The sequence below is a fragment of the Procambarus clarkii genome, chromosome 11, assembly GCF_040958095.1.
Source record: "Procambarus clarkii isolate CNS0578487 chromosome 11, FALCON_Pclarkii_2.0, whole genome shotgun sequence".
In the NCBI taxonomy this organism is placed as follows: Eukaryota; Metazoa; Arthropoda; class Malacostraca; order Decapoda; family Cambaridae; genus Procambarus; species Procambarus clarkii.
Window position 1 is genome coordinate 15061571 of NC_091160.1, and position 15221 is coordinate 15076791.

Genomic DNA, 15221 nt, shown 5'->3' on the forward strand with positions numbered 1-15221 from the left:
GAGGCCAGGCTCGACTTGTGAGAGTTTGGTCCACCAGGCTGTTGCTTGGAGCGGCCCGCATGCCCACATACCTGGGTAACTATCTGGGGCCACAATCTTAGTGTGGCAACCCTGTTTAGAGCCACATTCTTAGTGTGGTAACTATCTGGGGCCACATTCTTAGTGTGGTAACTATCTGGGGCCACATTCCTAGTGTGGTAACTATCTGGGGCCACATTCTTAGTGTGGTAAATATCTGTGGCCACATTTTTAGCGTGGTAACTATCAGGGGCCACATTCTTTGTGTGGTAGCTATCTATGGCCACATTCGTAGCGTGGTAACTATCTGGGGCTACATTCTTAGTGTGGTAACTATCTAGGGCCACATCCTTAGTGTGGTAACTATCTGGGGCCTCATTCTTAGTGTGACAACCTTGTCTGGGGCCACATTCTTAGCATGAAATTACCTGTGGCAACATTCTTAGCGTGGTAACTATCTGGGGTCACATTCTCAGTGTGGTAACACTATCTGGGGCCACATTCTATGCATGGTAACTATCTGCTTCTACATTCTTAGCGTGGTAACTATCTGGGGCCACATTCGTAGCATGGTAACTATCTGGGGTCACATTCTTAGCGTGGTAACTGTCTAGGGTCACATTCTTAGTGTGGTAACCCTATCTGGGGCCATATTCTTAGCGTGGTAACTACCTGGGGCCACATTCTTAGCGTGGTAACTTTTTGGGGCCACTTTCTTAGCGTGGTAACTATCTGGGGCCACATTCTTAGTGTGGTAACCCTATCTGGTTCCACATTCTTAGTGTGACAACACTATCTGGAGCCAAATTCTTAGTGTGGTAACACTATCAGGGGCCATATTCTTAGCGTGGTAACTATCTGAGGCCACATTCTTAGCGTGGTAACTTTCTGGGGCCTCATTCTTTGTGTGGTAACCCGGTCTGGGGCCTCATTTTTTTGTTTGGTAACACTATCTGGGGCCACATTCTTAGTGTGGTAACTATCTGTTACCACATTTTTAGCGTGGTAACTATCTGGGGCCACATTCTTAGTGTGGTAGCTATCTAGGGCCACATTCGTAGCGTGGTAACTATCTGGGGCTACATTCTTAGTTTGGTAACTATCTAGCGCCACATTCTTAGTGTGTTAACTATCTGGGGCCACATTTTTAGTGTGGTAACCCTGTCCGGGGCCACATTCTTAGCGTGAAAACTACCTGTGGCCACATTCTTAGCGTGGTAACTATCTGGGGCCACATTCTTAGTGTGGTAACACTATTTGGGACCACATTCTTAGCATGTTAACTATCTGGGGCCACATTCGTAGCATGGTAACTATCTGGGGTCACATTCTTAGCGTGGTAACTATCTGGGGCCACATTCTTAGTGTGGTAACCCTAACTGGAGCCACATTCTTAGCGTGGTAACTAACTGGGGCCACATTCTTAGCGTGGTAACTATCTAGGGCCACATTCTTAGCGTGGTAACTATCTGGGGCCACATTCGTAGCGTGGTAACTATCTGGGGCCACATTCTTAGTGTGGTAACCCTATCTGACTCCACATTCTTAGTGTGGTAACACTATCTGGAGCCAAATTCCTAGTGTGGTAACACTATCAGGGGCAAAATTATTAGCGTGGTAACTATCAGGGGCCACATTCTTAGCGTGGTAACTATCTGGGGCCACATTCTTAGTGTGGTAACTATCTGGGGCCACATTCGTAGCGTGGTAACTATCTGGGGGCACATTCTTGGAGTGGTAACAATCTGGGGCCACATGTTTAGTGTGGTAACTCTCTGTGGCCACATTCTTAGCGTGGTAACTATCTGGGGCCACATTCTTAATGTGGTAACTATCTAAGGCCACATTCTTTGCGTGTTAACTATCTGGGGCTACATTCTTAGTGTGGTAACTATCCGGGGCGACATTCTTAGTGTGGTAACTATCTGGGGACACATTCTTAGTGTGGTAACTATCTGGAACCACATTCGTAGTGTGGTAACTATCTGGAGCCACATTCTTAGTGTGATAACTATCTGGGGCCACATTCTTAGTGTGGCAACCCTGTTTAGGGCCACATTCATAGTGTGATAACTATCTGGGGCCACATTCTTAGTGTGTTAACTATCTGCGGCCACATTCTTAGTGTGGCAACCATATCTAGGGCCACATTCGTAGTGTGGTAACTATCTGGGGCCACATTCTTAGTGTGGTAACTATCAGGGGCCACATTCTTAGTGTGGTAACTATCTGGGGCCACATTCTGAGCGTGGTAAATATCTGGGGCCACATTCTTAGTGTAGTAACTATCTAGGGCCACATTCTTAGCGTGGTAACTATCTGGGGCTACATTCTTAGTGTGGTAACTATCTGGGGCCACATTCTTAGTGTGGTAACTATCTGGGGCCACATTCGTAGTGTGGTAACTATCTGCAGCCACAATCTAAATGTGGCAACCCTATCTAGGGCCACATTCTTAGTGTGGTAACTATCTGGGGCCACATTCTTAGTGTGGTAACTATCAGGGGCTACATTCTTAGTGTGGTAACTATCTGTGGCCACATTCTTAGAGTGGTAAATATCTGGGGCCACATTCGTAATGTGGTAACTATCTAGGGCCACATTCTTAGCGTGGTAACATTCTGGGGCTACATTCCTAGTGTGGTAACTATCTGGAACGACATTCTTAGTGTGGTAACTATCTGGGACCACATTCTTTGTGTGGTAACTATCTGGGGCCACATTCTTCGTGTGGTAACTATCTCGGGCCACAATATTAGTTTGGTAACTATCTGGGGCCACATTCTTAGTGTGGTAACTATCTGGATCCACATTTTCAGCGTGGTAACTATCTGGGGCTACATTCTTAGTGTGGTAGCTATCTATGGCCACATTCGTAGCGTGGTAACTATCTGGAGCTACATTCTTAGTGTGGTAACTATCTAGGGCCACATTCTTAGTGTGGTAACTATCTGGGGCCACATTCTTAGTGTGGTAACTATCTGTGGCCACATTTTTAGCGTGGTAACTATCTGGGGCTACATTCTTAGTGTGGTAGCTATCTAGGGCCACATTCGTAGCGTGGTAACTATCTGGAGCTACATTCTTAGTGTGGTAACTATCTAGGGCCACATTCTTAGTGTGGTAGCTATCTGGGGCCACATTCTTAATGTGGCAACCCTGTCTGGGGCCACATTCTTAGCGTGATAACTATCTGCGGCTACATTCTTAGAGTGGTAACTATCTGGGGTCACATTCTTAGTGTGGTAACACTATCTGGGGCCACATTCTTAGCATGATAACTATCTGCGGCTACATTCTTAGCGTGGTAACTATCTGGGGCCACATTCGTAGTGTGGTTACACTATTTTTGGCCACATTCTTAGCATTTTAACTATCTGGGGCCACATTCCTAGCGTGGAAACTATCTGGGGCAACATTTTTAGTGTGGTAACTATCTAGAGCAACATTCTTAGCGTGGTAACTATCTGGGGCTACATTCTTATTGTGGAAACTATCTGGGGCGACATTCGTAGCGTGGTAACAATCTGGGGTCACATTCCTAGTGTGGTAACTATCTGGAGCCACATTCTTAGTGTGGTAACGATCTGGGGCCACATTCTAAGTGTGGTAACTATCTGGGGCACATTCTTAGTGTGATAACTATCTGGGGCCACATTCTTAGTGTGATAACTATCTGGGGCCACATTCTTAGTGGGGCAACCCTGTTTAGGGCCACATTCTTAGTGTGATATCTATCTGGGGCCACATTCGTAGTGTGGTAACTATCTAGGGCCACATTCTTGGTGTGGTATCTATTTGGGGCCACATTCCTAGTGTGGTAACTATCTGGGGCCACATTCTCAAGTGTGGTAACACTATCTGGGGTCACATTCTTAGCGTGGTAACTATCTAGGGCCACATTCTTAGCGTTGAAACTATCTGGGGCCACATTCTTAGTGTGGTAACTATCTGGGGCCACATTCTTAGTGTGATAACTATCTGGGGCCACATTCGTAGTGTGGTAACTATCTGCGGCCACATTCTTAGTGTGGTAACTATCTGGGGCCACATTCTTATTGTGGTAACTATCTGGTCACATTCTTAGCGTGGTAACTATGTGGGGCCACATTCTTAGTGTGGTAACTATCTGCGGCCACATTCTTAGTGTGGTAACTATCAGGGGCCACATTCTTAGTGTGGTAACCATCTGGTCACATTCCTAGTGTGGTAACTATCTGGAGCTCATTCTAAGTGTGGTAACTATCTGGGGCCACATTATTAGTGTGGTAACTATCTGAGGCCACATTCTTAGTGTGATAACTATCTGGGGCCACATTCTTAATGTGATAACTATCTGGGGCCACATTCTTAGTGGGGCAACCCTGTTTAGGGCCACATTCTTAGTGTGATATCTATCTGGGGCCACATTCTTAGCATGGTAACTATCTAGGGCCACATTCTTAGCGTTGTAACTATCTGGGGCCACATTCTTAGTGTGGTAACACTATCTGGAGCCATATTCATAGTGTGGTAACACTATCAGGAGCCATATTCCTAGCGTGGTAACTATCTGGGGCCACATTCTTAGCGTGGTAACTATTTGGGGCCACATTCCTTGTGTGGTAACCCTGACTGGGGGCCACATTTTTAATGTGGTAACTATCTAAGGCCACATTCTTTGCGTGTTAACTATCTGGGGCTACGTTCTTAGTGTGGTAACTATCCGGGGCGACATTCTTAGTGTGGTAACTAACTGGGGACACATTCTTAGTGTGGTAACTATCTGGAGCCACATTCTTAGTGTGGTAACTATCTGGGGCCACATTCTTAGTGTGGCAACCCTGTTTAGGGCCACATTCATAGTGTGATAACTATCTGGGGTCACATTCGTAGTGTGGTAACTATTTGCAGCCACAATCTAAATGTGGCAACCCTATCTAGGGCCACATTCTTAGTGTGGTAACTATCTGGGGCCACATTCTTAGTGTGGTAACTATCAGGGGCTACATTCTTAGTGTGGTAACTATCTGTGGCCACATTCTTAGAGTGGTAAATATCTGGGGCCACATTCGTAATGTGGTAACTATCTAGGGCCACATTCTTAGCGTGGTAACATTCTGGGGCTACATTCCTAGTGTGGTAACTATCTGGAACGACATTCTTAGTGTGGTAACTATCTGGGACCACATTCTTTGTGTGGTAACTATCTGGGGCCACATTCTTCGTGTGGTAACTATCTCGGGCCACAATATTAGTTTGGTAACTATCTGGGGCCACATTCTTAGTGTGGTAACTATCTGGATCCACATTTTCAGCGTGGTAACTATCTGGGGCTACATTCTTAGTGTGGTAGCTATCTATGGCCACATTCGTAGCGTGGTAACTATCTGGAGCTACATTCTTAGTGTGGTAACTATCTAGGGCCACATTCTTAGTGTGGTAACTATCTGGGGCCACATTCTTAGTGTGGTAACTATCTGTGGCCACATTTTTAGCGTGATAACTATCTGGGGCTACATTCTTAGTGTGGTAGCTATCTAGGGCCACATTCGTAGCGTGGTAACTATCTGGAGCTACATTCTTAGTGTGGTAACTATCTAGGGCCACATTCTTAGTGTGGTAGCTATCTGGGGCCACATTCTTAATGTGGCAACCCTGTCTGGGGCCACATTCTTAGCGTGATAACTATCTGCGGCTACATTCTTAGAGTGGTAACTATCTGGGGTCACATTCTTAGTGTGGTAACACTATCTGGGGCCACATTCTTAGCATGATAACTATCTGCGGCTACATTCTTAGCGTGGTAACTATCTGGGGCCACATTCGTAGTGTGGTTACACTATTTTTGGCCACATTCTTAGCATTTTAACTATCTGGGGCCACATTCCTAGCGTGGAAACTATCTGGGGCAACATTTTTAGTGTGGTAACTATCTAGAGCAACATTCTTAGCGTGGTAACTATCTGGGGCTACATTCTTATTGTGGAAACTATCTGGGGCGACATTCGTAGCGTGGTAACAATCTGGGGTCACATTCCTAGTGTGGTAACTATCTGGAGCCACATTCTTAGTGTGGTAACGATCTGGGGCCACATTCTAAGTGTGGTAACTATCTGGGGCACATTCTTAGTGTGATAACTATCTGGGGCCACATTCTTAGTGTGATAACTATCTGGGGCCACATTCTTAGTGGGGCAACCCTGTTTAGGGCCACATTCTTAGTGTGATATCTATCTGGGGCCACATTCGTAGTGTGGTAACTATCTAGGGCCACATTCTTGGTGTGGTATCTATTTGGGGCCACATTCCTAGTGTGGTAACTATCTGGGGCCACATTCTCAAGTGTGGTAACACTATCTGGGGTCACATTCTTAGCGTGGTAACTATCTAGGGCCACATTCTTAGCGTTGAAACTATCTGGGGCCACATTCTTAGTGTGGTAACTATCTGGGGCCACATTCTTAGTGTGATAATTATCTGGGGCCACATTCGTAGTGTGGTAACTATCTGCGGCCACATTCTTAGTGTGGTAACTATCTGGGGCCACATTCTTATTGTGGTAACTATCTGGTCACATTCTTAGCGTGGTAACTATGTGGGGCCACATTCTTAGTGTGGTAACTATCTGCGGCCACATTCTTAGTGTGGTAACTATCAGGGGCCACATTCTTAGTGTGGTAACCATCTGGTCACATTCCTAGTGTGGTAACTATCTGGAGCCACATTCTAAGTGTGGTAACTATCTGGGGCCACATTATTAGTGTGGTAACTATCTGAGGCCACATTCTTAGTGTGATAACTATCTGGGGCCACATTCTTAATGTGATAACTATCTGGGGCCACATTCTTAGTGGGGCAACCCTGTTTAGGGCCACATTCTTAGTGTGATATCTATCTGGGGCCACATTCTTAGCATGGTAACTATCTAGGGCCACATTCTTAGCGTTGTAACTATCTGGGGCCACATTCTTAGTGTGGTAACACTATCTGGAGCCATATTCATAGTGTGGTAACACTATCAGGAGCCATATTCCTAGCGTGGTAACTATCTGGGGCCACATTCTTAGCGTGGTAACTATTTGGGGCCACATTCCTTGTGTGGTAACCCTGACTGGGGGCCACATTTTTAATGTGGTAACTATCTAAGGCCACATTCTTTGCGTGTTAACTATCTGGGGCTACGTTCTTAGTGTGGTAACTATCCGGGGCGACATTCTTAGTGTGGTAACTAACTGGGGACACATTCTTAGTGTGGTAACTATCTGGAGCCACATTCTTAGTGTGGTAACTATCTGGGGCCACATTCTTAGTGTGGCAACCCTGTTTAGGGCCACATTCATAGTGTGATAACTATCTGGGGTCACATTCGTAGTGTGGTAACTATCTGCGGCCACATTCTTAGTGTGGCAACCCTATCTAGGGCCACATTCTTAGTGTAGTAACTATCTGGGGCCACATTCTTAGTGTGGTAACTATCAGGGGCCACATTCGTAGTGTGGTAACTATCTGTGGCCATATTCTCAGCGTGGTAAATATCTGGGGGAACATTCTTAGTGTAGTAACTATCTAGGGCCACATTCTTAGCGTGGTAACTATCTGGGGCTACATTCTTAGTGTGGTAACTATTTGGAACGACATTCTTAGTGTGGTAACTATCTGGGGCCACATTATTAGTGTGGTAACTATCTGGGGCCACATTCGTAGTGTGGTAACTATCTGCAGCCACAATCTAAATGTGGCAACCCTATCTAGGGCCACATTCTTAGTGTAGTAACTATCTGGGGCCACATTCCTAGTGTGGTAACTATCAGGGGCCACATTCTTAGTGTGGTAACTATCTGTGGCCACATTCTTAGCGTGGTAAATATCTGGGGCCACATTTTTAGTGTGGTAACTTTCTAGGGCCACATTCTTAGCGTGGTAACTATCCGGGGCTACATTCTTAGTGTGGTAACTATCTGAAACGACGTTCTTAGTGTGGTAACTATCTGGGGCCACATTCTTTGTGTGGTAACTATCTGGGGCCACATTCTTCGTGTGGTAACTATCTCGGGCCACAATATTAGTGTGGTAACTATCTGGTGCCACATTCGTAGTGTGGTAACTATCTGGGGCCACATTTTTAGCGTGGTAACTATCTGGGGCTACATTCTTTGTGTGGTAGCTGTCTATGGCCACATTCCTATCGTGGAAACTATCTGGGGCAACATTCTTAGCGTGGTAACAATCTGGGGTCACATTCCTAGTGTGGTAACTATCTGGAGCCACATTCTTAGTGTGGTAACGATCTAGGGCCACATTCTTAGTGTGGTAACTATCTGCGGCCACATTCTTAGTGTGGTAACTATCAGGGGCCACATTCTTAGTGTGGTAACTCTCTGGTCACATTCCTAGTGTGGTAACTATCTGGAGCCACATTCTCAAGTGTGGTAACACTATCTGGTTCACATTCTTAGCGTGGTAACTATCTAGGGCAACATTCTTAGCTTGGTAACTATCTGGGGGCCACATTCTTAGTGTGGTAACGATCTGGGGCCACATTCTTAGTGTGATAACTATCTGGGGCCTCATTCTTAGTGTGGTAACTAATCTGCGGCCACATTCTTAGAGTGGTAACTATCAGGGGCCACATTCTTAGTGTGGTAACTATCTGGTCACATTCTTAGCGTGGTAACTATCTGGGGCCACATTCTTAGTGTGGTAACTATCTGCGGCCACATTCTTAGTGTGGTAACTATCAGGGGCCACATTCTTAGTGTGGTAACTCTCTGGTCACATTCCTAGTGTGGTAACTATCTGGAGCCACATTCTTAGTGTGGTAACTCTCTGGGGCCACATTCTTAGTGTGGTAACTATCTGGGGCCACATTCTTAGTGTGATAACTATCTGGGGCCACATTCTTAGTGCGATAACTATCTGGGGCCACATTCTTAGTGGGGCAACCCTGTTTAGGGCCACATTCTTAGTGTGATATCAATCTGGGGCCACATTCTTAGCATGGTAACTATCTTGGGCCACATTCGTAGCATGGTAACTCTCTGGGGTCACATTCTTAGCGAGGTAACTATCTGTGGCCACATTTTTATTGTCGTAAAACCATCTGGGGCCACATTCTTAGCGTGGTAACTACCTAAGGCCACATTCTTAGTGTGTTAACTTTCTGGGGCCAGATTCTTATCGTGGTAACACTATCTGGTTCCACATTCATAGTGTGGTAACACTATCTGGAGCCACATTCTTAGTGTGGCAACACTACCTGGTTCCACATTCGTAGCGTGGTAACTATCTGGGGCCACATTCTTAGTGTGGTAACTATCTGGGGCCACATTCTTAGTGTGGTAACTTTCTGGGGCCACATTCTTAGTGTGCTAACTATCTGGGGCAACATTCTTTGTATGGCAACCCTATTTAGAGCCACATTCGTAGTGTGATATCTATCTGGGGCCACATTCTTAGTGTGGTAACTATCTAGGGCCACATTCTTAGTGTGGTATCTATCTGGGGGCACATTCCTAGTGTGGTAACAATCTGGGGCCAAATTCTCAGTGTGGTAACACTATCTGGGGTCATATTCTTAGCGTGGTAACTATCTAGGACCACATTCTTAGCGTGGTAACTATCTGGGGCCACATTCTAAATGTGGTAACTATCTGGCGCCACATTCTTAGTGTGGTAACTATCTGCGGCCACATTCTTAGTGTGGTAACTATCAGGGGCCACATTCTTAGTGTGGTAACTATCAGGGGCCACATTCTTAGTGTAGTAACTATCTGGGGCCACATTCTTAGTTTGGAAGCTTTCTGGGGCCACATTATTAGTGTGGTAACTATCTGGGGCCACATTCTTAGTGTGACAACCCTATTTAGGGCCACATTCTTAGAGTGATATCTATCTGGGGCCACATTCTTAGTGTGGTAACTATCTGGGGCCACATTCTTGATGTGGTATCTATCTGGGGCCACATTCCTAGTGTGTTAACTATCTGGGGCCACATTCGCAGTGTGGTAACACTATCTGGAGTCACATTCTTAACGTGATAACTATCTGGGGCCACATTCTAAGTGTGGTAACTATCTGGGGCAACATTCTTAGTGTGGTAACTACCTGGGGCCACATTCGTAGTGTGGTAACCATCTGGGGCCACATTCTTAGTGTGATAACTATCTGTGGCCACATTCTTAGTGTGGTAACTATCTGGGGCCACAATCTTAGTGTGGAACCCTGTTTAGGGCCACATTCTTAGTGTGGTAACTATCTGGGGCCACATTCTTAGTGTGGTAACTATCTGGGGCCACATTCCTAGTGTGGTAACTATCTGGGGCCACATTCTTAGTGTGGTAACTATCTGGCGCCACATTCTTAGTGTGGTAACTATCTGCGGCCACATTCTTAGTGTGGTAACTATCTAGGGCCACATTCTTAGTGTGGTATCTATCTGGGGGCACATTCCTAGTGTGGTAACAATCTGGGGCCAAATTCTCAGTGTGGTAACACTATCTGGGGTCATATTCTTAGCGTGGTAACTATCTAGGACCACATTCTTAGCGTGGTAACTATCTGGGGCCACATTCTAAATGTGGTAACTATCTGGCGCCACATTCTTAGTGTGGTAACTATCTGCGGCCACATTCTTAGTGTGGTAACTATCAGGGGCCACATTCTTAGTGTGGTAACTATCAGGGGCCACATTCTTAGTGTAGTAACTATCTGGGGCCACATTCTTAGTTTGGAAGCTTTCTGGGGCCACATTATTAGTGTGGTAACTATCTGGGGCCACATTCTTAGTGTGACAACCCTATTTAGGGCCACATTCTTAGAGTGATATCTATCTGGGGCCACATTCTTAGTGTGGTAACTATCTGGGGCCACATTCTTGATGTGGTATCTATCTGGGGCCACATTCCTAGTGTGTTAACTATCTGGGGCCACATTCGCAGTGTGGTAACACTATCTGGAGTCACATTCTTAACGTGATAACTATCTGGGGCCACATTCTAAGTGTGGTAACTATCTGGGGCAACATTCTTAGTGTGGTAACTACCTGGGGCCACATTCGTAGTGTGGTAACCATCTGGGGCCACATTCTTAGTGTGATAACTATCTGTGGCCACATTCTTAGTGTGGTAACTATCTGGGGCCACAATCTTAGTGTGGAACCCTGTTTAGGGCCACATTCTTAGTGTGGTAACTATCTGGGGCCACATTCTTAGTGTGGTAACTATCTGGGGCCACATTCCTAGTGTGGTAACTATCTGGGGCCACATTCTTAGTGTGGTAACTATCTGGGGCCACATTCTTAGTGTGGTAACTATCTGGGGCCACATTCGTAGTGTGGTAACTATCTGTGGCCACATTCGAAGCGTGGTAACTATCTGGGGCTACATTCTTAGTGTGGCAAACCTGTTTAGGGCCACTTCTTAGTGTGATAACTATATGGGGCCACATTCTTAGTGTGGTAAATATCTGTGGCCACATTTTTAGCGTGGTAACTATCAGGGGCCACATTCTTTGTGTGGTAGCTATCTATGGCCACATCCTTAGTGTGGTAACTATCTGGGGTCACATTCTTAGCATGAAATTACCTGTGGCAACATTCTTAGCGTGGTAACTATCTGGGGCTACATTCTTAGTGTGGTAACTATCTAGGGCCACATCCTTAGTGTGGTAACTATCTGGGGCCTCATTCTTAGTGTGACAACCTTGTCTGGGGCCACATTCTTAGCATGAAAAAACCTGTGGCAACATTCTTAGCGTGGTAACTATCTGGGGTCACATTCTCAGTGTGGTAACACTATCTGGGGCCACATTCTTAGCATGGTAACTATCTGCTTCTACATTCTTAGCGTGGTAACTATCTGGGGCCACATTCGTAGCATGGTAACTATCTGGGGTCACATTCTTAGCGTGGTAACTGTCTGGGGTCACATTCTTAGTGTGGTAACCCTATCTGGGGCCATATTCTTAGCGTGGTAACTACCTGGGGCCACATTCTTAGCGTGGTAACTTTTTGGGGCCACTTTCTTAGCGTGGTAACTATCTTGGGCCACATTCGTAGCGTGGTAACTATCTGGGGCCACATTCTTAGTGTGGTAACCCTATCTGGTTCCACATTCTTAGTGTGACAACACTATCTGGAGCCAAATTCTTAGTGTGGTAACACTATCAGGGGCCATATTCTTAGCGTGGAAACTATCTGAGGCCACATTCTTAGCGTGGTAACTTTCATGGGGCATCATTCTTTGTGTGGTAACCCGGTCTGGGGCCACATTTTTTTGTTTGGTTACACTATCTGGGGCCACATTCTTAGTGTGGTAACTATCTGTTACCTTATTTTTAGCGTGGTAACTATCTGGGGCCACATTCTTAGTGTGGTTGCTATCTAGGGCCACATTCGTAGCGTGGTAACTATCTGGGGCTACATTCTTAGTTTGGTAACTATCTAGCGCCACATTCTTAGTGTGTTAACTATCTGGGGCCACATTTTTAGTGTGGTAACCCTGTCCGGGGCCACATTCTTAGCGTGAAAACTACCTGTGGCCACATTCTTAGCGTGGTATCTATCTGGGGCCACATTCTTAGTGTGGTAACACTATTTGGGACCACATTCTTAGCATGTAAACTATCTGGGGCCACATTCGTAGCATGGTAACTATCTGGGGTCACATTCTTAGCGTGGTAACTATCTGGGACCACATTCTTAGTGTGGTAACCCTAACTGGAGCCACATTCTTAGCGTGGTAACTAACTGGGGCCACATTCTTAGCGTGGTAACTATCTGGGGCAAAATTATTAGCGTGGTAACTATCTGGGGCCACATTCTTAGCGTGGTAACTATCTGGGGCCACATTCTTTGTGTGGTAACCCTGTCTGGGGGAACATTCTTAGTGTGGTAACAATATCTGGGGACAAATTCTTAGTGTGGTAACTGTCTGGGGCAACATTGTTAGTGTGGTAACTATCTGGGGCCACATTCGTAGCGTATTAACTATCTGGGGGCACATTCTTGGTGTGGTAACAATCTGGGGCCACATGTTTAGTGTGGTAACTCTCTGTGGCCACATTCTTAGCGTGGTAACTATCTGTGGCCACATTCTTAATGTGGTAACTATCTAAGGCCACATTCTTTGCGTGTTAACTATCTGGGGCTACATTCTTAGTGTGGTAACTATCCGGGGCGACATTCTTAGTGTGGTAACTATCTGGGGACACATTCTTAGTGTGGTAACTATCTGGAGCCACATTCGTAGTGTGGTAACTATCTGGAGCCACATTCTTAGTGTGATAACTATCTGGGGCCACATTCTTAGTGTGGCAACCCTGTTTAGGGCCACATTCATAGTGTGATAACTATCTGGGGCCACATTCTTAGTGTGTTAACTATCTGCGGCCACATTCTTAGTGTGGCAAGCATATCTAGGGCCACATTCGTAGTGTGGTAACTATCTGGGGCCACATTCTTAGTGTGGTAACTATCAGGGGCCACATTCGTAGTGTGGTAACTATCTGGGGCCACATTCTCAGCGTGGTAAATATCTGGGGGAACATTCTTAGTGTAGTAACTATCTAGGGCCACATTCGTAGCGTGTTAACTATCTGGGGCCACATTCTTAGTGTGGTAACTATCAGGGGCAACATTCTTAGTGTGGTAACTATCTGTGTCCACATTCTTAGAGTGGTAAATATCTGGGGTCACATTCTTAGTGTGGTAACTATCTAGGGCCACATTCTTAGCGTGGTAACATTCTGGGGCTACATTCCTAGTGTGGTAACTATCTGGAACGACATTCTTAGTGTGGTAACTATCTGGGACCACATTCTTTGTGTGGTAACTATCTGGGGCCACATTCTTCGTGTGGTAACTATCTCGGGCCACAATATTAGTGTGGTAACTATCTGGGGCCACATTCTTAGAGTGGTAACTATCTGGATCCACATTTTCAGCGTGGTAACTATCTGGGGCTACATTCTTAGTGTGGTAGCTATCTAGGGCCACATTCGTAGCGTGGTAACTATCTGGAGCTACATTCTTAGTGTGGTAACTATCTAGGGCCACATTCTTAGTGTGGTAACTATCTGGGGCCACATTCTTAGTGTGGTAACTATCTGTGGCCACATTTTTAGTGTGGTAACTATCTAGGGCTACATTCTTTGTGTGGTAGCTATCTAGGGCCACATTCGTAGCGTGGTAACTATCTGGAGCTACATTCTTAGTGTGGTAACTATCTAGGGCTACATTCTTAGTGTGGTAACTATCTGGGGCCACATTCGTAATGTGGCAACCCTGTCTGGGGCCACATTCTTAGCGTGATAACTATCTGCGGCTACATTCTAAGAGTGGTAACTATCTGGGGTCACATTCTTAGTGTGGTAACACTATCTGGGGCCACATTCTTAGCATGATAACTATCTGCGGCTACATTTTTAGCGTGGTAACTATCTGGGGCCACATTCGTAGTGTGGTTACACTATTTTTGGCCACATTCTTAGCATTTTAACTATCTGGGGCCACATTCCTAGCGTGGAAACTATCTGGGGCAACATTTTTAGTGTGGTAACTATCTAGAGCAACATTCTTAGCGTGGTATCTATCTGGGGCTACATTCTTAGTGTGGAAACTATCTGGGGCGACATTCGTAGCGTGGTAACAATCTGGGGTCACATTCCTAGTGTGGTAACTATCTGGAGCCACATTCTTAGTGTGGTAACTATCTGGGGCCACATTCTAAGTGTGGTAACTATCTGGGGCCACATTCTTAGTGTGATAACTATCTGAGACCACATTCTTAGTGTGATAACTATCTGGGGCCACATTCTTAGTGGGGCAACCCTGTTTAGGGCCACATTCTTAGTGTGATATCTATCTGGGGCCACATTCTTAGTGTGGTAACTATCAGGGGCAACATTCTTAGTGTAGTAACTATCTGTGGTCACATTCTTAGCGTGGTAACTATCTGGGGCCACATTCTAAGTGTGGTAACTATCTAGGAACACATTCTTGGTGTGGTATCTATTTGGGGCCACATTCCTAGTGTGGTAACTATCTGGGGCCACATTCTAAGTGTGGTAACTATCTAGGGCCACATTCTTGGTGTGGTATCTATTTGGGGCCACATTCCTAGAGTGGTAACTATCTGGGGCCACATTCTCAAGTGTGGTAACACTATCTGGGGTCACATTCTTAGCGTGGTAACTATCTAGGGCCACATTCTTAGCGTTGTAAC

At 45.7% G+C, this 15221-nt stretch overlaps 1 protein-coding gene across 1 annotated transcript in view; it reads right to left on the reverse strand.

Annotated features, from left to right (window-relative positions):
• The window catches only part of LOC138363563 (adhesive plaque matrix protein-like), an 85418-nt gene that overhangs the window by 22794 nt on the left and 47403 nt on the right, over positions 1-15221 (reverse strand). The window contains exons 5-6 of the mRNA XM_069322917.1: positions 11583-11699; positions 7744-8258 (exon numbers count right to left, since the gene is read on the reverse strand). Coding sequence (XP_069179018.1) covers positions 7744-8258; positions 11583-11699 — 632 coding nt within the window. The remainder of the gene's footprint in view (positions 1-7743; positions 8259-11582; positions 11700-15221) is intronic.